This window comes from Empidonax traillii, unplaced genomic scaffold, assembly GCF_003031625.1.
Source record: "Empidonax traillii isolate 1590-97213 ecotype Southwest subspecies unplaced genomic scaffold, ASM303162v1 scaffold767:size301186, whole genome shotgun sequence".
NCBI classification, from domain to species: Eukaryota; Metazoa; Chordata; class Aves; order Passeriformes; family Tyrannidae; genus Empidonax; species Empidonax traillii.
Window position 1 is genome coordinate 142,510 of NW_020955960.1, and position 24,864 is coordinate 167,373.

Consider the following 24,864-nt stretch of genomic DNA (forward strand, 5'->3'; position numbering starts at 1 on the left):
TAATTTTTAGCCCACATTTCTGCTTTTGATCATTGTCTCCTGCAAGTGAAGGGCAAATCTTTGGAGAGTAATGGGAAGATGCTGGTATTTCATATAGTAACTTGGATTCTTCAGCTTCTGCATCCTGTGTCTTTCCATGGTACACTGGAAGCTGGTTTTGGATGACTTTTATAGGGACCTATCTGCTTATCTCACTCACCGACCTTTGCCCTGGGTTGAAATTAGAAAAGTAGTAAGTTTGCATTTCTCTAAAATGATAAATTGCTTCCAGGATCTAGGTTTTCTTGTGTAACAAGCTAGGCACAACATGCTTATTTTAGAGAGCCTTAGCACGTACTAATGCTGTGATTATTAAAAAAAAAAACTTTTTCTTCAGAACTCTGAAACTTGTAAGCAGGAATTCATATTATGAATGCACAGATGTTTCAGGAGAAAGATTAGCATTCAGTTCTTGTGCTGAAAAGCACCATGAGTTTTATCTCATCATCCCTAAGTGGTGTGTTCTTATTTCACAGAATCACAGAATCAACCGGGTTGGAAAAGGCCTCTGAGGTCATCAAGTCCAACCCTTGATCCAACACTGCCATGATTACCATGGCGCTGAGTGTCACATCCAGTCTCAGCTTAAACACCTCCAGGGACGGTGAATCCATCCCCCTGGGCAGCCCATTCCAGTGTCTGATCACTCTCTCCATAAAAAATTTCTTCCTGGTATCCAACCTAAACCTCCCCTGGCAGAGCTTAAACCTCTTGTCCTAGAGCTGGTTGCCTGGGAGAAGAGACTAACATCCACCTGGCTACAATCTCCTGTCAGGAAGTTGTAGAGAATGATGAGGTCTCCCCTGAGCCTCCTCTTCTCCAGACTAAACAGCCCCAGCTCCCTCAGCCTCTCCTCATAGGACTTGTGCTCGAGCCCCTTCACCAGGCTCATTGCTCTTCTCTGGACTCTTTTCTTAGATCTTTTTTGCTGCAATCAACTTCTTTTTTTTTTTTTTTTTTTTTTTTTTCTTTCCCTGATGTTGCTTCAGGGAAATGCATAAAAGTTGGTTGATACCTTTTCTGGAGTAATACACCTACTGGCTGGGGTGTGTAACTAGAGTCCTTCATTGCACAGAGAGCCATTGTCAGCTCCAGTTCAGTGTCCACGACCAGACTCTGGCTGAGAAATTCACGTGGTTGGACATCACTGCTGAGGTGCTGGCAGTGTGCTGAAGGCACATGGCTCCACATATCTTTTGTCTTATCTGACTGTGTCTGTTAATAAAATCAGTGCTGGTACTTGGGATAGACCTGAAGAAATTCTAACTGCAGTCCATACTCCTTTTTTTTTAGTGTGATTTTCCATAATTAATTAACTCTGTGTGAAGTTCTCTGGTGTTACTGGCATGATCCTTTCTGTCCTTTTGGGTTGATAAGCACATGCTCTCCCAGTTTGGCATGTGACAACCTCACTGGATGGGTTCAGGCTTTGTTGGTGTCCCAGTTAGGCTACAGCAGAGAGGTCTGCCCAGCCAGTTTGAGAGGCTTCAACTTGCTCTGAACTTGGCAAAACAGCTCCCTCACTCTGAAGGTGCTTCTTAGCAAGAGGCACAGTAGGAGTGATGGAGAAAGCAACATCAAAATAATAATTAGCCCTATTTTCTCTCTTATTATGACAGTAGGTCACTAAAAGCATTGAGCTCCTTGGTGGAACGCGTTGTATGAGATAGGTAAATATAATTTTAGGTTGATTTTTTTGGTTTTTTATAAATACTTCCGGTGTCAGTGAAAGCACAATTACTTTTTTATATATATTACCTTTTGTTTGCTTGTTTGTTTTTTCCCCCTTAAGGATGCTGATCTTCTGGACATAGAAAGCAAACACTTTGAAGATTTGGAATTTCAGCAGCTTGAACATGAAAGCAGGTTAGATGAAGAGAAAGAAAATCTGACCCAACAACTCCTGCATGAAGTAGCTGAATATCAGCGCAGCATTGTCAGTAGAAAGGTAAAAGCACTAACAGTCTTTGTTGTTGAGTATAAAGGTAATGAAATGACTCTACAACCTGCCCATCTGCGAGAAATAATGCAAAGTGTTCCTCTTCGGAAAAGTTTTTGAAGCAGAGCAAAGACAAAAACACAGTAACATCCCACACAGATCAAATAACTCACTTTTCCAAAAAGAAATAAATCAACATTTCCTACCCTGTTTGTGTATTTACTTATAAAAATCAAACCCTTTAATTTGCTACAAAAAAGCACCAAAGCATATTTTTTTCTTTAAGAAAGGAAATTTGTACACTCTGGACAAAACTACAGTTATTTTAGGATTGTTATTGTCGTTGATGTTAAATGATTTGTTAAAATAATAATAGAACACCAACGGTGAACACTCATGAATAGGATCCTTGATGCAGGTTGTTTTGTACTTTGAAAATGAAACTTAAACTGTGATTATTTTCTTTTTATATTAGGAAAAGATTTCTGCTCTCAAAAAACAAGCCAATCATATTGTCCAACAAGCACAAAGAGAACAGGATCATTTTGTAAAAGAGAAAAACAACTTAATAATGATGCTGCAAAGGGTAAGTATTTATTGTCTTTCAAACATTTTTAGCAGGCAATAAAAGAGCATTTCATAGAATAAAAGAATGTAGAGCACAAGAAAAGCATCAGTTCTGCAGAAGCTAACAGAAGTTGGTGTAATGTGACAGACAAGGTTTGCATCCATTCACCTTTAAAAAAAAAAGAAATCTTTTGCAATTAATCAGCAGACTTCTTATGAGAAAATGCTAATGGCATTTGGTAATTAAAAGGGATTTAGAGGTGCTTCGTTTTCAGAGGGCTCAACCTGAGGACCCAACTTTGCCTGGATGCTGAAGCTAGAAGCTTGTGCTCCCTATGTGGCTGTTGGAACTGTGCACAAGGAGCTCAGATTTTTGGCTTCTAATAGCCCAGACCAGGTCACAAGATGAGCTCCTTAACATCAGCTAACAGCTGCTTAATAAGAAGCTGGTGTGAACCCTTCATGTCCATTTTATGTTTTGCTTTTAATTATGAGAAAAATCACATTTAGTTCACTGAGCAGAATCATAATTTCCAAAATGTTGAAGGAACACTTATTTGGTTTGGCTGGGCTGTGGTTATTAAATAAAATCCTGCTCTAACTTTTTGTTCTGCATCTCCATTTTTTGTTCAGTTCTGCTGTAATTGGATGAAACTAAAACTCTGCTGTGCAGTTTCAGCCTTCCATCCCAGTGTGTTTCTTCATACAGTTAAGAAAACGACTAGCATTTATTTTTTACTTACAAAACTGTTGGCATTTAACATGAAATGTCTGGTTTTAACAGGAAAAAGAAAATCTCTGTAATCTGGAAAAGAAATATTCCACACTTTCCGGAGGAAAGGGATTTCCTGTCAGTCCCAATAGTCTAAAAGAGGTAAAGAGTTTCAATGCCTTTGACTTTACCATAAGGAACTTTTAATAACACTTCATACAAAAGCACTTTAGTATTTAGTGAAGTCCTAATCATCACATCTTTCCGAAGTAATTTCATACAATTTCAGTTTTTTTAAGTTATTGATGGAAGTCCAGATGCATGAGTGAGCAAAAATAGCTTCTCTTGACAGTCTTCCAGATATGACTGGTATCGCCTCAATCTCTCGCTTTGGAAAATTGACTGGTGTGTGGAGTGTGTGTGTGTATGTCTAATTTTCTCAAAATAGACAATTAAACCTCATTGAAATGAAGAAGAATGAGTCCAGGAATAACTCTGTTCAAGTACAAATAAAGTTCAGTCTTATTTTTGCACTGTAAATTTATCATTGCATCCCCTCCCTTTTTCTAAGGCTCTACATTAAAGTATGACAAGTGTACATTCTGTTCTTTTCAAAAAGCACTAAATTGAAGGCTTCAAGCTATTGTTGTTGTAAGATACCTATTGAGCTATTTATTTATATCTTCTTAATAGCTAGAGTAACTGGAAAATTTAGCATTTAAAATGCACTGGCGGGTATTTATGGCTGCTTCATTAACTTCTGCTAAAGAGGACTGACTGGACTTGCTGGATCTGCTCGTATCAAAGCCCTGAACAAGGTCTGCCACATCTAATGATGTAGGTGTCACTGTGGGAAGTTGGGCTCTTGAAGTCTAAACCAACCATGTGTCCTTTCAGCACCTGGGAATTGGGATCTTGCTTATGTGGTTTCCAGGTTCCTGGTGTGCAGTTTCACGTGCCAGTGGGGTGGAGCACTCCTCCCTGCTGCAAGCCACGTTGCAGATGCTTAGACTTTCAGTGCCCTAGGATGTGTTCTGACCTGGGCATCTGAACTCCCACCAGGACATCTGCCAAGTCTAAGCTTCATTTTTTTTTTCTTTTAGAGATGGATCTGTTCATTTTCTCACTAGAGTGGGTGCTATCTCTGAGATTTTTTTTCTTCATATCCACATAATGGCTTGTTTAATCACATTTTTCAAAATGCAACTACATTAAGTGAGCCTACACTCTTTAATGAAATGGAATATTCAGTGGTGTCATTTTGTTCACCGCCGTGAAATCATTTAGGATTTACTCCAAGGCATATAAGAGAAGGAACAGTAGAAGTTATGTTTCATCCTCAGTGTTCCGATAGGTTCTGTGTTATGAAAGAAATGCCTTTCTTTGCCAGATGTTACGTTTATCTCAGTCCAATTTAACTTTTCTCTCACTGTTCTGGCACCTTTAAAAATCAGGCACCACATGGCACACAGGCTTAAACAGACTGCTGGCACACAGCAGTTAATCTCACCATGCAGTTGCTCACTCATCAGTCAAGTCTGTGGTCCAACTTTTTTTCCCAGGCCCTCTTCAGCAAGGCACACAATTTGTAACTCTCCTTCATCCATTGTGAAGTTTACTCCCTTCCTGCAAAGCAAGAAAGTAGCATGCCCTCACATACGAAGGCAGGATGCTTATCCTAGTACTTAAATAAGCACGGGAAATCAATGCTGTTTAAAAGTTCAACATTGACAAAATTACTTGGATGACTAATCTGACCTGAAACCATTTATTTAATCTAATGTCATAGGGCCCTGAGCTAATGAACAGCACAGCCATTTGTTCTTTACTTTGTTTTTTATTCCCATGATGAGTCCTCACTGTCACTGTGAGTCAGAAGTGAATGTTTTTCATACAATGGTGACAGTGCTTTTTTCTTTAAAAATGAACACGTTATTGTATCCGTAGACTTGCTGAGTTTTGGTGATTGATAAACTGCTACTACAAGATGATTAAGCAAGTTTTATGTTAATTCATACTGGACTCTATTTTACTGTAGTCACATGTTTTGAGAGATAAACTTTAATATCTTTCCCAGTTTTCTCATTTAGTAGATTGTGGAATAATATCAGAGTTAAGATTTACCTCCTATTTGTACAGCGCTGTGTTCACTGTATGATACCTTATCTTCCAGAATTGTCTTATCTGCTTGAGATAACTGATAACATACATTGAAAATTATGCCAATAGATAGTAATGCTGGTGTTTTTTTCAACTTGCCTTCTACAATCATTGGTAAATCCAAGCATTTTCAAAAAGAAGAAATACTAAATTAGTCTGTGACTTCTCTTACTGAATTGCTGAAGTAAACATACTGGTATGTCGCTGTGCTGGCATAGTAATAGAAACATAGTCCCTTCAACACATTTTCAATATGAAAGCACCTTACCATCTTGATTTAAAAACTAAGCATATTTCTATCTCATCTTCATGACATTGCTTCAACAGTAATTTATCCTTCCTTTTGCATAGCCTTGTTGGATAAGAAATTAGGACATCTGACTTTGTTCAGCCTGGAATCCTATACACAATGGATTAGAATCCATATTTTATTTTCTAAATAACATTTGTTCAGTTAACACCAAAACACGACCATTAATTGTATTTTACCAAAATCTGCCTGCACTCTGCAAGCAGCAGTGCACTCTGATGTTCCTGCCATCCCCCAGTCCATCACATCCTGTACTGACTGTTCAATTAAATAAATAAAAAAAAAGGAATTGTAATGGCTGCGGGGCTGACACTAACAACATCTTAACTGAGTCTTCTGGTAAGATATAAAAGTCAGAAGCATCTTCTAGAGAATGCAACTGAAAGAGGATATGTTAGCATAATTTAAGGGATGGCTTGTCCTTATGTATGTTCCTCCCAGTTTCATTAATCATTTGATTTACACAAATTAGCTTAGTAGATAAGCAAGAAACAAATCAGGCCATTTTATTTAAACATGGACAAAAAAATTAGGATATAAAAATAAGATTTGTTCTGCCTTTTTCCCCAATTTGCTTTCCTGAGAAAGAGCTACATAATTTCTAAAGGGTATTTACATTTTAGTAAAATCTTTTGGACACTTAAAGTAGATGTGGGTTTTATTTACACAAATATTTTTGAAAATAAATTAAGAGCAATTTTCAGAATCCAAGTATTTAACGCTTTAAAAGCTTGATGCTAATTTTATTTGTGATTGTAATTTAATTGATAACAAATATTTGGCTGTATCACTCTAAACTAACTTTCATTGTACTGGATACATTAATACTCTTGCACGTCTTTTGGCTTTTGCTCCTTTTAACTTCTGAATTCCTCCTTTTAGGGCTATATCAGTGTAAGTGAAATTAGTGAGCTGTATGGCAGTTCCACGAATATATCCCCTTCCACTCAGACCCCCACAGATGCTGAAGCAGTTGCCACTGAGCCTTCCACGGCTGTGCTGACGAGCCAGCCACAAAATAAAGAGGTTTGTTTGAGAGACATTTCCCTTTGTTTGCATTGTTCTTTCATGAGTGCCTTTTTATTTTCTGTATTTTTCATTTTTTGATAATTCAACATGTAACAAATTGACCCAAAGGCAAACTGCTGTGTGGCAGTTACCAGGTCAGGTAACAGACTTAATAGTAAAGTTGAAGGGCTGTTCGAGTTGTAAAGTGTCTTTGATGAGGTAGATGGGACTGAAGGCCAAAAAAGCTTAATCCTTATGGCTCAAGCAGCACTAAATGGCAGTCTTTGCCTATCAAACACAGTAATGTAAGGCATCTTTGAGGAACTATTTTTGGACAAGCTTAATGATGACTGGATCAGTGATGCTCAGGTGTTCATTTGGTATGTTTTGTAGCTGCTTCTTGTTTCGTTTTGTTTTGTTTTCCCTGTGAGGTGGTAGAAGTATATCTCAAATATCTGTGGGAGATGGGTAGCTTCTACCTATTTTAGCTATTCCACGGAGTCTGTCCAGTCTGTCTTCTAGCTTACTCTCTTCTCCTCAGTCTTTGTGATGTTTTTGCCTTTGTAATGACCTTAGCGAATTTTTAATGAATCCCCTTTTAAAGGAATGAAGTAACCATATAATTGAAAAGCCACCTACCTTTATGTTGCAATAAGGCAGCAACTGGTTTAGAATTTGGCATTTCTGTGCTGCTTCTCGTAGCTCAGTATGCCTTGAGAGTTGCAATACAACACATGTCCTTTCCTGCTAAACACTGCAACAAACACAGTGCTAGAACTGCAGCTTGTATGTGCCGTATCTTTTGAGAAATTCCAGAAAGAAAACTCTGTGTGTAATTTCTCTTTTTCCTATAAAGCTAAGATCACCTCTCTGTTCTGGATTTGTGTTTCCTCACTCTCTTTCTCCTCGCTCTATTGCTCAACTTCCATCAGTCCATTGGCCTGAGGTCATGGCTACTCATGTAGATCCTATTCCTTTATCTGATACACCTCCACCTCTGCCAGCTAAGAAACACCGCAGGCAACAACAGGTAACCGATTCAAAGCTGGTAACCTGGGATTCTTTTGTTTTGTTTGCTTTTCTTATGGTGGCCATGAAGTTGATTTACATGTGAGGTTTTTAGAGTCATATGATTGATCATGAGTTGATCATGCTTGCAGAGTGTTGCACTCAAAGCAGTCATTTAAAAATCAGCACAGTGTACTATAAAATATTACTGAACAAAATTTCTCCTTATATGAACAATGCAGAGGCCAATACTATTACTTAAGAGCCACTGTTACTGTCAGAGGACTTGCAACAATAAAGTTCATGTGCCTATATTTGAAATTCTAAATTAATTTTTCATATACTTTTGGACAATGCCTTTCAAAAACTGTATTGGTTTTAAGCCACCAGTTCATTAGAATAACTTCTAAATAAAACTTTTTAATTGAGTTCTGCTTGTATACTGGACTTGAATTTTTAAAACAAAAGGTACAGGGACGTGTATACAAAATGTGCAAATGAATTTAATGCATTTTTTTAATCAGTATGGTTTTAATGTGATATTTGTAAAACTCCTGGAAAGTACTGTGAAGCAGGATGTACTCTGTATTTTAGATTTTTGTTCTTTCCAGACTAATGCCTTCAGTATTTTCCCTATAGAGCATAACTGAGCAAGCCCGTCAATTCATTTTGTCAAAACTGTAACAAATTGCGTTTGAAGCATTTCAGAAACCTGGAAGAGCGCAAGAAGCAGCACAGGGAATGCACGTACATGAGCGATAGTTTACCTCGCAAGAAAACCACCCCGTCCGTGTCACCGCACTTCAATAGCGCCACGCTGGGACGGAACACCACATCCAAAGTACGTGGCTGCTGTTCACAACCTTCCAGTATCCCTGTAAAACCTGTATCATCTCACAGGTTAGGTGGGGGCGCACTGTATGCATTAGGTAATCCCTCCAAATTCGCATCTGAAACAGACTTTGAAAGAACTTCAGGCTTATTAACATATGGGACTATGTACGAAGCCTGCCGTACTTCCAGCCATTATTCAGGCCTGTGGAAATGCCATGCTGGAGTACATTAATCACAAATGTATGATTTCTGTCTCAAGGATTGTATTTTCAGGCTAGTTTAAATTGATTCTAGGGACACAACATGTTATTTTCTTTCCCACCTAAGGCCTCTAAATGGTAAAGATAAGGGTATGTCTAAAGTGAAAGTACTCTTCATTTGTGCCATAGTAAATGAACAAACAGCTGGAAGGTGGAGACACTACTTTGAATATATGTTGATGCCCATGACAAAGCAAGTTGCTGATACAAAAAAAAAAATCTTGTAATGTATTTTTAAGCATGTTTTTACAATATTTCCTGCAGGGACATTTACCATTAGGACAAAGCAACAGCTGTGGCAGCGTACTTCCCCACTGCCTGGCAACCATGACCAAAGAGTCAGAGTCAAGAAGGATGCACAAAGGTAAGACCTTTTTATTTGATTAATTTCTGTTTAAAGTCAGTGTTCAGTTTTTCAGGAAATAAGCCTGAAACTGTTGTTGTTATAGTCAACAGATCTGTAAAATAAATTTACTTCTTGGTGAAAAAAGCAATTTCTAAATGTAATTATTTTTTTTTTATTATAGGCAAAATAAGATATTTATATTATGACACAGGTGCACATGTAGTTTTGAAGTACATGGTAACCAAATATAATCCAGTAAAGAAGAAAAGTATATTGAAAAATAACGCATTGTGTTAATTGGGTAATTTCTGTGAATGATTTTGGGGCAATATAATACATGTTGCTTCCTTTTTTTTTTCTTTTTAATGTTCTGATCTTAAAAATTGTTTTTCAGGGGCACATATTTTTGCCTGCATAAATTCCTCAGACAGGGAATTGAGAAGCTGTGACTATGGTGCTATAAGTGGTCTTAAATGTTTGGGCCACAAAATAGGAAGGGAGGGATATGTTCCATTGTGGATAGATGGCTGAGTTTTGTAATAGGGACACAGCAATTCCGGATCTAAAAGCAAGTTACATCTCTGAAACATGATCTTGTAGGGTATGGGATTCTGTGTCTGTTGTTTGTCGACTCGAGTCAATACACTTAAGTTTCTGCTTTAACGAAATGGATTATTCATAAGTGTCCCGTCTCCAAATGGAGTTGTTCCTTGGTGCCATCTGTCCATTTATTTTCTTTCCAGCTGCATTGCTGTTATTAGCATTAGTGCAAGGGGTCCTTATGTAGAATTGCACTGACTAAGGCTGAGCTAAGATAGGATCCATCCTGTTGTTACAGGCCTTGTCAGAGCTAGCAGCTCTTAAAGGTCAAAGCAGATGACTGATGTTAGTCACAAGCACCAAGATGACTCGATACAGGGATGGAGCAAGCATGCTGAGAAAGGATCATGACTTAATGCATAGAGCTGATACAGTTGTATTTTTTTGGTTTTGAGCTTTAGTTGTGCAGCAAGCCTTCTACAAACCTACTGTGTTGTAGCTAACTTACCTTGAGGTATTTCAGATGCAATACAAAAAGAGCTTCATGCTCAGCTTGGAAATCTTCAAAGTAATCTGTGTGCAGGGGTGGAATATCTTGCAAGTACATTCAGACTCATCGTTGGGATGTTTTTTCAGTTTGAAAATCAATAAGGAAATACTTCTGTAAAATGATTGCAAAAGCCCATTAGTGTGTGACCTAAAACATAATCACAAATTGTTACCAAACCTAACACAGGTGAGGAGTTTTAAAAATAAATCAGTTTTAATTTTTAAATTTTTGTCACTGTGCAACTAAGATAATGTAAGCATAGGGTCAGGTTTATTGTCACGAGAGTGAGAGAGAGAGAAACCTCACGAATCAAAACTGAATATGATCTGACACAGAAGAGAAGCAGGGGAGAATGAGTGAGATGTATTCATTAAGGCGCTTGGCACAGCGCTTTTCATATGCGATTGAGGAATCATGTGCTATACTGCTTCTCATACTGGGTGACTGTTATTTTTTGAAAGATCCAACAGTTTGAATGGAAGTAGTAAATTATGAAGAGAGCCTTAAGAGATTTAATTTGTTACTGGGAAAGAGGGCAGTTCGAGATGTCCCCTTCTGAAACATCAGCTTTGCCAAAGGGAAATAATGCTGCTGACAGGTGCTTTATTTGAACTGTCACAGGATTTGCAAAGTAAGAGAGTTGTAACAGGAAGGATATAGGAACACAAGGACTGTTTGTGTCTTCTCTTAGTAGTTAGTGAAGGATTTATTTCATTTATGTTCAACATAGAGCTGAATTTATTGCTGTTGGAGGAACTTGAAGACTGTAACTGCTTTTGCACTGAAGTGACATGTTTGTAGGTTGGGGAAAGCTCCTTAGATGGGGTAACACACCACAGAAGTGTTTGCAGGGCCCTTTATGCCTTGCAGGACAGAACTTGGCAAGGACAGAGATGTCCAAGTCAGGTGGCTGGAGTCAGATTTCTATCCAGTATTTCTCTCCAGCTATAGAGAAGGGCCAGACAGTCTTCAGGCACCTTTCATTCAGCATTATGGGCACAGCCTTAATATCATGATTTGAGCAGGGAAGGGACTGCGTTTCCCCTAGTACTTCATACCTGTGCTTAGCACACAGAGGGAAAGTAAACTTTCTTCAAGGTCACAAGTCAAGAAAGTCCATTTCTGTGGAACAGTGAGGTTTGGGTAGTATTCAGAACATGATGTGCTATTTCAACACACCACACAGTAGAACTGAAATGGAATACCATTTCAGACAGTGTGAATATTTTTAAGGAATAAGATTTGCTAACAAATCAGTGGAACTCTGCAAATGTATAGAGACTGATTATACTGATAAATATGAGCTCGCTTCTCTTCCTCCTTCAGAAATTACTTGTTCACTTAAAAAAGGTGATGAATAGATAAAGTGTTCTCTACCTGTCATGTACTGAACTAGTGCTTGCTTTTCTTCGGTCTCTTTTCCCACTTGACAGGTTTTTCACTCCGTCAGTTTTCTGTGTTCAAGGTGATCTATTGCAAACGACACAGGAATCTCGGCTTCCTGATACCTTGAGCATAGAGCTCATCCAGTGCCTTGGATCTGGGGGTACTTGGCTTAGTGGAGAGCCAGGGTCTCATGTGTTAAATGCCACTTCACCCTTGCAGCCTAGAGCCCTGGATATCATGCAGTGCCCCACAAACTGCTATCCAAAGAGGGTGGTGTGCTCCTGAAGTGGTATCAGTAGCTTCCTGTGTTCCTTAGAGCAAACTTCTAGACCAGATGTTTTAAGGCGTGTGTATAGATCTGAACACAAGTATAATCAATGCTGGCAGGAGGAAGTAGCAGCTCAGCTAGTTTAAGATATTTTCTGAGTGTTATAAACTAGTCATGGTTTAAAATAAGTCTCCTCTAATATGTTTTCTCTAGTTTTTCTTATTTCAGTCCAAGAAGGTAAATGTAAAACTCTGAGATGAAAAAATGAAAATTAAAAGTGAAGTCAGGAAATGAAGAACAACCTCTTGAGTTTGAACATGAATTTCAATCTCATTTTCTTTATTTTTCTCTATGAATAAATTTTAGGCTGAATGTGATAGGAAAAAATGTAATAGATTTTTTTAGTACCAAATAGTTCTTTATTCCAAATTACCAAAACTGTGTTTAGTCAGTCATGTGAGTTCAAGAATTGTTATTGAAAGAAAAGGTCACTGTCAGTAATCATAGCCTGAGTTAAGAGCAGCTTATAAAATGTTTCAGAGGATGCATATTGGTTTTAAATCTTTAGTGGAAAAGCCGTTTCTTAGCGCCTTTCATGAGGTACTTTTGAAGAACTGTAGTTATAAATTCACCTCCTGTGTTACATGCCTTTGTATCCAAACCATATGCCAAAAAAGGGGATATTTGTATAAAGTAAGTATAAGTTTTTCAAAGCAGTTTGCCTTTTTTTGTTGTTGTTGTTGTTTGTCTGTTTTTCACTCTTTTTCTTACCAAACTCAGGAAAAGCCAGAAAAGGTATGAAACAACCCTTTACCTGGCTTTATCTACCGTGTCGTGTTTTTGCAAAAGTACCAATTGCATCAGCACTGTCAAGTAGTTCCCAAAATATTGCAAAACTTTAAAATAATTGTTAAGTAATGATAGCACTTCAAAAATTCTTTTCTTTGTGCTGTCAAAACCCTGTCACAACAAAACTTCTGATTTATGCTAATATCTGCAGAGCTATGGCTTTGCATAGGCTTAACTTTTTGCTTCTTTGCTCATAGCCACACAAGTAGAGCAGAAAATTTAGAAATCTTTGCAGCTCTATGGGTGATAAATGACAAGGTAGACAGACTTGGGCTTCCTGCTTTGGCATGTTTCCATACAACAAATGTATCTTGACATGTTAATGTCAATCTTTAAAAAGAAAAAAAAAAGAAAAGGGATAAAGAAGGAAGAATAGGAAGAAAAGAAAATGTAATGGGATCTTTTTCATGAAAAAGAAACTGGTGGGTTTTTTACATACTTGACAGTGCCACTTTCAATAATAGCTTTCACCTTTAGTTCTACCCTCACAAGAATTTTGTGGTGGTATACCTGTTTTTTTGTGATTCTGCAATAACTCCTTTGGAATATTTTTCTTTAATGATATGGCTTTATGGATATTTGCAATATTTTGCTCAACAGTATGTCTCTTAACACAATTAAGTTTACTGTTTTACTACAGAGCAATGGATCTCTGTAGTAAAGCCAATGCAGCAAGAAACATTTTAGCTTTTTGTACCAGATTAAGCTTCACTGGTACAAATCTTGCCTTGTGGGAAAATTTTAGTTAAGTGCTGGATCTTACAAGGAGTCCAGTATTTTTAAGTGCATGTTGTGTGAATAGGCACCTGAGCAGGTAGTAATTCCTGAAACAACAGATTGTGCCTGCCCGCTGTGTAAGTGTGGCTGTAATAGAGGCAGGCTGGTTGTGGAGGTTCTTGGTGTCGGTGCTCAGCTCATCCTGAGCTTTGAGCTGCCTGTTGCTTCCAGCATGGAGATAAAAGGAAAACACTGAGTTATGCATTTATTTCTGTGAATGAGCCTCATTTTTTGCAGCCTAACAAATGTGTGTTTCTTGCAGTGTTCAGTTACATTTGCATGATTACCTAAATGTAAGTGGTAAATGTTTGACTTAAAAATGAGTTCTTTATCTTAATAGAAAGTTGACTCCTTTAGAAGAGTGTTTGTAGAACTGCTATGCTTCTCTATGCCTTTTAGATGGATTTGTTTTTCAGTGGAATAATAATAAGATGTGGGATTAAGATTTCTGAGTAGGCAAGGTTTTGCAGAGAGCTCAACAGAAAAAACGTGCATTTGAATAAAGTTCTCTCAGTAATTAATTTTTTTTTCTCTTTCCCTGATGAATAATTGATAATGATTTCACAGGAGCAATTAGTCATTCCAAAGGTTTGCGTATGAAAGGTAATTGCTTATCTGCAATAACAGCAGCATCTGCCAAAATAATGGGGGGAAAAACCAAACTGCACATGTGAATCAGTAACACCTGTGTTGTGTGACGCTGGTATTTATGGCTGCTGAGGTGTATTTGTGTCCCCTTTGTCTCTTTTACTAATCGATGGGACTGAACTTTTTATTGAAATTTGGTGTTCTTTTAAATGGCAAGTCCCATTAGCTCCTTAGAAATCAGCTTTAACTGTTTGCCAGAAACCTTTGTACCACACAAAGGGAAGTGAAGAGCAAACAATCTGCCTTGAAAATGCTTGTAGGGCACAATTTCTTTAATAACATGCTTTAATTATTCAGCTGCAGACACACTTTCCAGATACTACAGCTGTTGTCTCCCCAAAATGGGACTCTCCCCAGTGTGGCATGGCAAAAAGTACCAGGGAGTAACCTTGTATGTGCAGATAGAGAAAAAAGGCGGGAAAATATTCCCACTTTAGCATATTTTCCTAACATCAGTGTCTCAGTGATGTCTAGCAAACATTTTTATCTGGACCTTGCTGCATTTGTACATTTGTCTGCATTTTTCCTATGTCTGTTTATCTTAAATATGTGGAATGTCAAGGACTGCCTTCCTGTACAAATGGGAGATTTTCATGTAGTCTGTCAGTCCTTTCTAATCTCCAGCTCTGCCAGCAGCTCAGAATTTGGGTCAGGAATGTGCAGAAAGTATTACAAACCTGACTGAGTATCAGAACTGTGAGAAAGCCTCATTTCTTGCATTCACTGAAGGAAAAGACGAGCAGTACAGTTGCATTTGTAATCACATATATTAAACAGCCCTTAAAAGGGCACTATAAAATACTTCAACAGTTAAATTGACAAGTATCATTATAGTCTCCTCTTCATCAGGCAAGCTCAACAACCTCTCTGTAAGTCTGTATAAATACTGCTGCAGTATATTACAAGAGCAATGGAGACATGAGATAAAAATCAATTTGAAGAAACATCTTCAAAGGACACATAGCCAAATAAAATTCCCTGTGTTCAAGAAGGATGGCTTTTCAGAAAAAACGATTTTGTGGAAAAATCATGATTTTTGTGGATAAAGAACGTAAATGTTGCATAAACCTTATTTTTCTTTACAGTCATTGAGCTATAAGGATCTGCTTCAGTCATGTAGGGTGAACTGCAGTTTCAAAACTCCAGGAAAGTACCTCTACACTAGTAACTACAATGATGTGGCAAATAGCCTGTATTATCCTGAAACTAAAACTTCAGTTTGCAGTTACCAGAAGGCAAAGTTGCCCAAACAGACAAAAACTAACCCACATTCAATAAAATCAATCAGACAAGTACTCAAGACTATAGAATAATAGGGCTTTTTTTTTTTTTTTTTTTTTTCTAATTTGATCAGTGTCAGCTCTCCTAGATCCCTGAATTTAACTGCATTACTTTCCAGATTAGGCCTAATTTTCATTTTAAAATGGAAATTTCATTCAAATTAGGTTTTCATAATATACATACAAGAATATTTATTGAAAAGTCAGTTATGTACTAATCTGCATATATTTGCATACATCATAGATTAAAACAGTTATTTAAAGCTTTTATTTCAGTTATGATTAACTTGTGAAATTAACTGTAATACTGTAGCACCTTGGTTACAGTGCAGTTAAGACTGAGGTGATGTTCAAAATGCTTGTGCTGCTAACAAGTTACGTTCCAGTCACAAAAGTTTTGTGTAAAACAAAGGTTTTCTCTGTCCTTTATAGGGTATAACCATCAGCGCATCTGTGAAAACCAAAGGCAGAAGTCTCCTGAATTCTACAGCAGAACAGCATCCGAATCCAATGTGTATTTGAATAGTTTCCATTACCCAGATCGGAGTTACAAGGACCATGCCTTCGACACATTAAGCTTAGACAGTTCCGACAGTATGGAGACAAGCATATCAGCGTGCTCACCAGATAACATTTCCAGGTAAATCATCTTTCTTTCTGATCTTCTAATGTCTCAGGGTCATAATGAAAAAAGAGAATATGCACATGTTGATACTATGGTAGTCTGAATGTTGCTAACTGGTTAAGAAAATAGAAGATAATTAGGCATAATATTTATGTAGCACCTCGTGATCAGGTTAAACTACATCTCACCTGTTTATTTGAAGACGAAAAATAAAAATGTGGAAAAGTTAAGTGATAAAGTCGAAGCTTACAGAGATATCAGTGCTTCCTCCCCTGGTCACTGTAGGGAAGGAATTTCCTCTGATAGGAAATGTCTCAAAGACATAGGCTGTCAATGATGTACACTTGTTCTGTAAGTCCAACATGTTAACTTACTAGATGCTTAAGCTGAAACACTTAGGGCTTCTCCAGCAGTCTTTTTTGCCCTTTCCTTTCCCCCTTCCCTTTTCTGGGTCAGTAAAAACAAAGAGATGACACTGAAAGGCTTAGAGCCCTTGGCTGCTTTTCTCATCCTCAGACGCCACTCCTCAGGTTAAAGGAACATCCACAATCCGTGTTAAAAGTCCAGCTGAGTCTCAAAACCGTGTGCAAACAATTTTCTTCTGACAGTCTGGTTTTCGTTTCTGACAGTACGGTAGCGCTTTCATTCCTCCTCACAGTCCTGCCCCAGCAGTTTCACAAGCATAAGTGGAGGCTGATAATTAAGTACAGCCTTGTCAGAGCATTACGAATCTCTTGTGAACACAAGGACAGGGTTTTTTTGGCTAGCATGTTGTGTTTCGTACAGCATCTGTTTCCTGTGACAGGGAAGCCCCCTTATTTCCCCTTGTAGTCTTTATCACTGCAATGTTAAGTGCTTTAGAAAATACCAGTGGCATTCATTCTGATGGCTTGTTTGTTTGGGCTTTTTTGGTTTGGTTGGTGTTGGTTTTTTTAAAGTAAAAACATTAGGACTCAAGTTTTGAGCATTTCTGTTATACATAAATACAGTTGGCCAGTTTCTGATAAGTGGAGATAGGCTGGGAATTAACTCTATCTGTGCAGTGATCTGACATGGCAATGGTATGAAATCTGTGTGTCTGACCTACATCAGGACCATCTTGTACATGCAATCTCCTGCCCAGGATGGGAGAGCCCCGATGGCTGTTGAATTTCACTGACGCTGTTTGTCCCTCTACCTCACTCTGGTTCTTTGTAATCTCTCAGCCACTGCTGGAAGAAACCAAACCAATAAACAAAACCAATTCAAAAATCAGAAGAGGACCTACTGTAACAGATCTTTCAGTTTCTCACAGGGAAGACTTTGGTGAGGGAAGAAAAGAGTGAGGGCTGATTTTGTTGATAAAATTTGGAAGATAGGCAGATCATTTTCCTTGACAAAACTTCCCTTAAACAAAATTAATTCAGATTGGTTAAGATGGTGGTTGACAATATTTTCTAGCCACATCAGACTGTAAGGGAAGACAATTTCTGATGCTTTGTTCTGACATATTTAAAATATGTAAGTTATATTTTACCACGTTTAAGGTGAGAGAGCCATTTTTTCCTGGAAAAGCGTAAGACTTGTCACTGCTCAAGGTACAGAAGAAACAGAACTGGAGTCATTCATCAATGTGCCAAATAGTAGTACATCTTTTTGTTTGTTTGGTTGGTTTTTGTTTGGTTTTTTGTTAGTTTGTTTGTTTTTTGGTTTTGGGTTTTTTTTTTTGTTAGTGGCTATTGCACTGAATTGGACCAGAAACTATCAACTCCATTCTTAAACTGGAACACATCCAACTGATGTTGGACTGAAAAATATTTCTTTAAATACCAAGTATTCCTTTAAATAACTCTGGGCTTCTTGTTTGTTTGTTTGTTTGTCTGGGGTTTTTTTGTGCAGTGCTAGCACTTCAAACGTTGCAAGAATAGAAGAGATGGAGAGACTTCTGAAACAAGCACATGCTGAAAAGACCAGGCTGCTTGAGACCAGGGTAAGCATAACCTTGAGTGAAACTAAGACTAGTTAGTTGAGACCATGTCCTCCTAAATGCAACACTGAACCCTGAATAATTTACACCTAATAAACACATAAAAATTACCTCTCCCTTCCTGTTTCTACCCTCAGACTATACCTTTGAGCCCATATGCAATATCTGCTGTCTCAGTGGGCAGTTGATGGCAAAACCCCATGAGAAGCTAAGTCAGCATTGTTCCAACACCTGCTAGGAGAGCTGCTTGAGGAGAATCTTCATTTCTGTTTGCAGTTCTTATTCCAAATTTCAGTCCACTTTGCTGGATATATATTTCTGCCTACTTAAGAGGCAAAAAGGGATTTAGCCCTACCTTAGAAATTGCAGTACCAACTGTAAGTTTCACATAGAACTGAAGTTCTGTGTGTGCTGTGGTATTTAGGAACGGGAGATGGAAGCCAAGAAACGAGCTCTGGAAGAAGAAAAACGCCGCAGAGAGCAACTGGAGAAAAGACTGGAGGAAGAAACTAGCCAGAGGCAAAAATTAATTGAAAAGGAAGTCAAAATACGTGAGAAACAAAGAGCACAGGTGAGATATGTTGATGTGAAATAGTTTTGAAGTGCAAGACTTCCCCTTCTTACACAGAAAGAACTAAGTGTATTTGTGCCAATGGTAAACAGAACAGCTTTCAGCTGAACAGATGGATGCAGTATTTCAGAGGTGCAACTGTTTTGCTAAAAGTATGTTTGGGCTTTTGGAGCCTTAGATGCCCAAGTATTCATTTAAAGTTAAATAATAGCATAGATATCTATTTAGCATCTTACATATAAAGTATAGATATTAATCCTATAAGGTTTGTTATTGAATATGGGAAGAGCAGATTTTTTTTTTTTTTTTTTAGCCAGAACAAGAGAAATTTGTGAGTTTGTCAATTTTGTAAACCGTTGGTGTGGGGCTTGTGGGGTTTGTTTTGGTTTGGTTTGTTTTTTCTTTAAATACATGAAATAACTTAGATTGTGAATCGTTACTTCCAAATAGTTAACAAAACCCCAAAACAAACAACAAACAAACAAAACTAAAAATAAAAACACAAAAAACCCGAAGAAAACCATAAAGAATCTTTTCCAGCTCCATATCTATTGTAGAGAGGAAATAGTAGTTTTTCTAAAGTTACTGGAACTATACAACATGAGAAACACTACTGAATTTAAAAAGTGTCACCTCCTATACATTCTTGCTTATCTTTAGGATTTAGAGGCATTTTGAGCTTTCTTTAGGCTTAGAGGTCTTACCTCTTTATTTATTCTGCCAAAACTAATAATATCTATAAGATGCAGCAAATATAATAGGCAGTCATTGTTAGTATACTAGAGCAAGAAAATGTCTTCACCATAATAGATGTATTTGAGTGCAGAAGATTCCATATCATTTTGAACATCTTTCTGGTTTTATCTGTGCTACATTTGCTGGTGTTTAACCAGCTTTTTCTAGTTAAATATATACATTCCTTTGTTTTAATATAAAATGTAATTACAAATACTAAATTTTACTTACTTGATGGCCTTTTTTTCGAAGAAATTTTGATGACAACTCAAGTATGGCATAAACAACAATGGAATGCTGATATCTTTATCCCCAATTACAGTGTGCATGTGTTGTAAATAGAATGCCCTGTTAGTTACTGCTGATTAGCAGATTTGGCAGAGAGGCTGAAGACTGAGTTGGCAGGAAGACAAAACATATCTGTCAGAAATTACTACAATTTTTTTGCTAACTTTTTTCTTTCCTTTGTAGAGTGAAACCCAATGGGGTTTTTTCCAGCAGTTTTTGACGCTTAGAAACATAAGCTAGAGGAAGGAACTCCACCTTTGCACTTGCCAAAGCTGGTGCCAGCTTGTATCATACAGGGTTGCATAATTTTAGAAGGGTGCTAAGAGTTCTTGCGGGCAACACAGCTCCCATTTCGTCAAGAGGTTCTCAGGAATGCAACGAGGGAAAGTCCCTTCAATCTGAGAGTCACAGTGGGATTTAACAGGCTAACTTCAGGAATGAAGCAGGGGCAGATTAGTTTCTCCAGGTCACTGACTTCTCTGGAATCCAGGGGAAGAGAGAGAGGAAGATGCTCCTTTCACAGATCATTCAAAGGGCCTAAAATCAGCTTCTGTTCCAACATAGCCTCCCTCTGCCTTGACTGCAGCAGAAGCCTTGGGAGACTTGTCATTACGTTTAAAATGATCAGGGGTGGTTATGCGTACACCCTCCAGACAGAGGAAACAAGCATATTCCCTCAGCTGGCAGAGATCCCAAATTACTATCTCCTCCTGCTTGTTCTCCCAGCTGACACTATCCAGGCTTGATGTGCAGTCTTGAACTGCAGTCAGAAATGAGGCACCATCTCCTGCACTGTGTTGCTGACTCTTGCAGAGGGACGCATGTCATCTCTCTATACCATATTGCTGATTGTGAACTAGATATCACATTTCATTCATTCAGAAGAAAATAATTCCACTTTGTTCACTGCAGTCTCTGAAACTAACTAGTGATTACAGTTCACTCTCATTGTTAATTTTTCCTGTAATATCAAGTTCTTATTATTTGTATTATACTTTGCATGAAAATACCTGTAGCAGTGAAATATTAAAGAGTGAGATATGTGCAATGAGTATTTAGCCTAGAGAAATAAAGGGTTTGCTTAACATCATAGAAATGAAGTTCTTGGACTTCATCTAAAGCAGCTACACACCTTTACATTTAATTACCATCTTAATTCTAAAACAGCGTTTCTATGCTGTGTATTACCAGCTTATCAGCTGATGATTTCAAGAAACTCCCATGCTCTGTCTGGCTTTTATAAAGTTATACGACACTGTAAAGTTCGAAGTTTAAAGGCTTTTTCTTTTAAAAAAATTAGGGCTGCAGCAAAAAACTCTTTATTTTTCTTCCATTCATTCTTAGAATCTATGAGCAGTTTGCAGTTATGTCCTCGCAGCAGAAGAAGTGAAGGAGAAGTTAAGACTTCTCTAAAAAATAATATGACTTCTTTTCTTTCCTGTAGGCCCGTCCCTTGACTCGCTATTTGCCCGTTAGAAAGGAAGACTTTGACCTGCGTAGTCACATCGAAACAGCTGGGCACAACATCGAGACCTGTTACCACATCTCCCTCACAGAGAAGACCTGCCGAGGCTTTCTGATTAAAATGGGAGGGAAAATTAAAACGTGGAAGAAACGATGGTTTGTTTTTGACAGAAACAAGAGAACTTTTACTTACTACGCAGGTAGGTTGCAGGATCACTGCTAGGGTACATCTGTGTCTGTGTTTTCCTGTCAACCTCAGGAACGTAGTGAGTCCAGATAAAATGTTTCCATTTCATCTGGTGTTTTACACTTAGAGCTCATGCGATCCCTTCCCTACAGTGTTCAATCCTAATGTCAGGTAAGGCAGAACTGAGCATGCAGAACAAAGGAAGACATGCAGATAGGCCAGAAAAAAATGGAAGATGGTCAGGTTCCAAGTACACAGAATAACGCCTCCACAAAATTTATTTTTAAATATTACATACTTCCCCCAATGACAGAATGATTTCTTGCACCCTTCAGGCAAGAATATAATTTATTATACTTACATGAGATTTGAATGGAAATGCTTCCGTAGTCCTATTGCTTGATGTGCCGAAAAAAGACTTTCAGGAAATTAAATATACAGAGGTAGCCTTTGAGTTTGCCTTATTTTGAGAGTCTAAGAAATTTCAGATGAAGAACATGCAATACTCTGAAGAGGTCTCTGTACATTAAGTTGTGCTATGCAATATCTGGAGACATTATAAGCAGTACATTGCTTTGTTATTTTGGGGTAAACCCAGAAATTTGGATTGTAGGAACATACATGTTTGTCCACTTGCTGTGCACATGGTTTGACTTTGAAGTTTCAGAGGAAGCCAGAAAAACGACATTATGTTCTGAATATTTATTGTTAGGAGAGGCCAGACAGGGGCATATGTAGGATGGTCGTTGCTAAAACGCAACGAAAAAACATCGAGTACAAAAACCACCCAAACAGTTTTATTTACTTCTATGACATTACTGCTTTCCAGCAGCTCATAAGGAACTTAAAACTGATGGTAGGGTTATGCATTGCTCTCTGTCTGTCTCATTTAAAACATATATTTGAATCCATTATATTAATTCATTACATTTCCACTGAATATTTCTTACTAGTTTGCCGTAGTACTATGAAGAATGTGACAAACATTTTTTATTTTGTTCCTAACATCTGGTTTTTATTGTTTAGCAAGGCCTGTAACATAAAGTAGTGTTTCCATTGCTACTGATCTCTTTTTTTTTTCTTTTTTTTAGTAATGTTAACAGTTGACAGGATCAGTTTTGCCTGCTGTACTGCAGTTGCCATAATTTATTTTCAATTGCAAAAGAAAACTTTTCATAAACTCTCAAGGACTTCAGGCCACAAGAATAGTTTTATGAGAATTCTGTACCAGCTGCACTAAAATGCCACTGCTTGTATGAGTGAGGATTTGTCTAGATCTTTAAATACATAGTAGACTTACAAAATAAATACAGGTGCTGTAAACTCAGAGTATTTCAACTCTAAGTGAATATACTGGTACATTGCTTTAGTTCTGCAAGTGCTCTGGACAGAGTGCACTAAAGTCTGACAATTTAGTGCGGCAACTGCAGGATCTGCACTTTCTGGCCTGAAGAATGCAGGGAACTCTGGACTGTTGCGATGGGAGCTTGTGGGTACCTGAAATACTCTTGTAACCAAGTTCCCAGGTGGGGCTTGAAAGGAGAGTGGATCCAGTGTTTCCTTGTAGTGCACAGACAGTATACCTTGTGTAGTATTGCGTTTAGTTTAGTATAATCTGTGCTATAAACTTCTAATCTGATACCTCAGTACTTCTGCTGGTCCTCTGGGGGCTGCAGAGAGATTCCCAGCACTGGATTGTTTGCTCCCTGGGATTTCATTTTGCCATCATACAAAGATTTCAAAACTGCCTGGAGCTACTGATAGGATGTAAGCTGAGTTCTCTGAGTGTTCAGAATGACAGCAGGATCTCTCAAGAGACTGATAAAGATGTTCTGCATGACTGTCCAGTGTTAAGGTGATACTATAACTTGGGGTCAGAAAGCATTATACTCCCCTAATACTGGGAGTGGAAGGAAGTTTGCCCTTCACTGTCACGTGCAGTTGTGATGCTGCTTAACAATTTCTCAACCCACTGCAGGAAAATGCAGGGTAGATACTGATCTGTCTCGCTCCTTTTTCTTGTGAAACGTTTTAGTTGAGACTGGTAAGATGTTAAGTTCCCAGTCTGTACCCTCCCTGCCCTAATGGTTCACTAGGTAATGCTGGGACAAAAGGCAGTATGAGATGATGTCTGGAATAGTTTAGAATTGACCCTCTGCAAGTGTCTGCTTCTTTCCATTGTCTTTAAAGGGAGATTAAGTCAATTGTGTCTCCGTTGTAAGTATCAAAACTCGAGTGAAAAAACTCCCAGTCTGTATTTCAGCTTTGCTGCACTGGGATATTGGTACATAGTACCACTGGATAACAACTTACTCCTTGTTAGCTGCCTCCCTGGAAAACTGTGCATTCAGGCATTCCTATTTCAGACACCCTGAAGCAAATGGGGAGTTTGCTGTTGTAATAGGAACAAACTGTGTGTAATTAATTTGGCTTTTACCTTGGGTGTCAAAGTAGGAGGGTGCAAACAGATAATTATGATGCTGGAGCTGCTGCCCCAGAACTTTCAGCCTCCTGTGTAAACTTTTCCATGTGTCAGAACCTATAGAAACCTGCCTACAACCTGCTAACCCTTGATTTGAATAATAAATTTTAGATTGAGACCGAAGGAGATTATTATAAATGTGAAGAAGCCTTTTTTTAAAAGGTACAAGCACAAAGGATATTCTAATGTAAAGGTTTTGCTATCAGATTGTATTGAAAATTTGTTTATTATAACACTTCTCCTTTGAAGGCAAACTGGAGGTCTTAACCTGCAAACTGTGTGAAGTCTGGCTGGCTTTCATGCAGTTAGAAGATTGGATGTACCTGAGAGACATCTGTCCTTCTGTGGGCTTATACCAACCGTAATGTTTAAACACGTCAGTGAAGGGAGTTACTTGCAAATAGAGGAGCAAATGGCAGAATCTTTTTTTTCCTTTTAAGCCAGGTGGAAAAGAAAACATTGTAAAATCAAAAATGCATCAGAAAAAAACTGACAAACTAATAACAAAGGTTGAAAGTTTCTGTGGGATTTTAAAAGCAGGACTATTGAGCCATTTACTTACCAGCTGAACGTATATGGAAATGAAATGAAGATTTTGCTTCTTAAAGTACTGTTCATTTCAGTTCTCAAGTATGTTCTCTTTTCCATTTTAGACAAACACGAAACTAAATTAAAAGGTGTAATATATTTTCAAGCTATTGAAGAAGTCTATTATGATCATCTAAAGAATGCATATAAGGTAAAGTTTGTTATTGCTGTTTTAACCATATATCATAGAGCAATACCCAGAGGATGGTAGCTGCTGTGAAGTCAAAGGGAGAGTTGACGTTATTATTAGGGGAGGAAAAAACCTACCAACAGAAAACCAAAACAAACATTAAAAACCCAAACAAAACAAACAAAAACTGCAGTGGAGGAAAAGGATGAGGAAGTTAATCAGTGATTAACACTGTGTGTTTCTTTTTAATACTGATGAAAGCAGAGATACGAGTGTCTTAACTGGAAAGTGGGATTTGCTGCAAGGAGTTCCTTAGTCCAGTGGCGAGACCACTGAAACCAGTGGCT

General features: G+C 38.0%; 1 protein-coding gene across 9 annotated transcripts in view; it reads left to right on the forward strand.

Annotated features, from left to right (window-relative positions):
- Positions 1–24,864, forward strand: part of PHLDB2 (pleckstrin homology like domain family B member 2) — an 80,992-nt gene that overhangs the window by 53,719 nt on the left and 2,409 nt on the right. For 6 of the 9 annotated variants that reach the window (XM_027901240.1, XM_027901239.1, XM_027901241.1 and 3 more), the window contains 12 exons: positions 1,832–1,987; positions 2,454–2,564; positions 3,330–3,419; positions 6,610–6,753; positions 7,592–7,765; positions 8,444–8,584; positions 9,102–9,201; positions 15,914–16,121; positions 17,985–18,075; positions 18,497–18,643; positions 21,111–21,330; positions 24,453–24,538. In XM_027901240.1, the coding sequence (XP_027757041.1) occupies positions 1,832–1,987; positions 2,454–2,564; positions 3,330–3,419; positions 6,610–6,753; positions 7,592–7,765; positions 8,444–8,584; positions 9,102–9,201; positions 15,914–16,121; positions 17,985–18,075; positions 18,497–18,643; positions 21,111–21,330; positions 24,453–24,538 (1,668 nt within the window). The remainder of the gene's footprint in view (positions 1–1,831; positions 1,988–2,453; positions 2,565–3,329; positions 3,420–6,609; positions 6,754–7,591; positions 7,766–8,443; positions 8,585–9,101; positions 9,202–15,913; positions 16,122–17,984; positions 18,076–18,496; positions 18,644–21,110; positions 21,331–24,452; positions 24,539–24,864) is intronic. The other 3 variants (XM_027901242.1, XM_027901243.1, XM_027901244.1) reach the window with 2 other exon arrangements.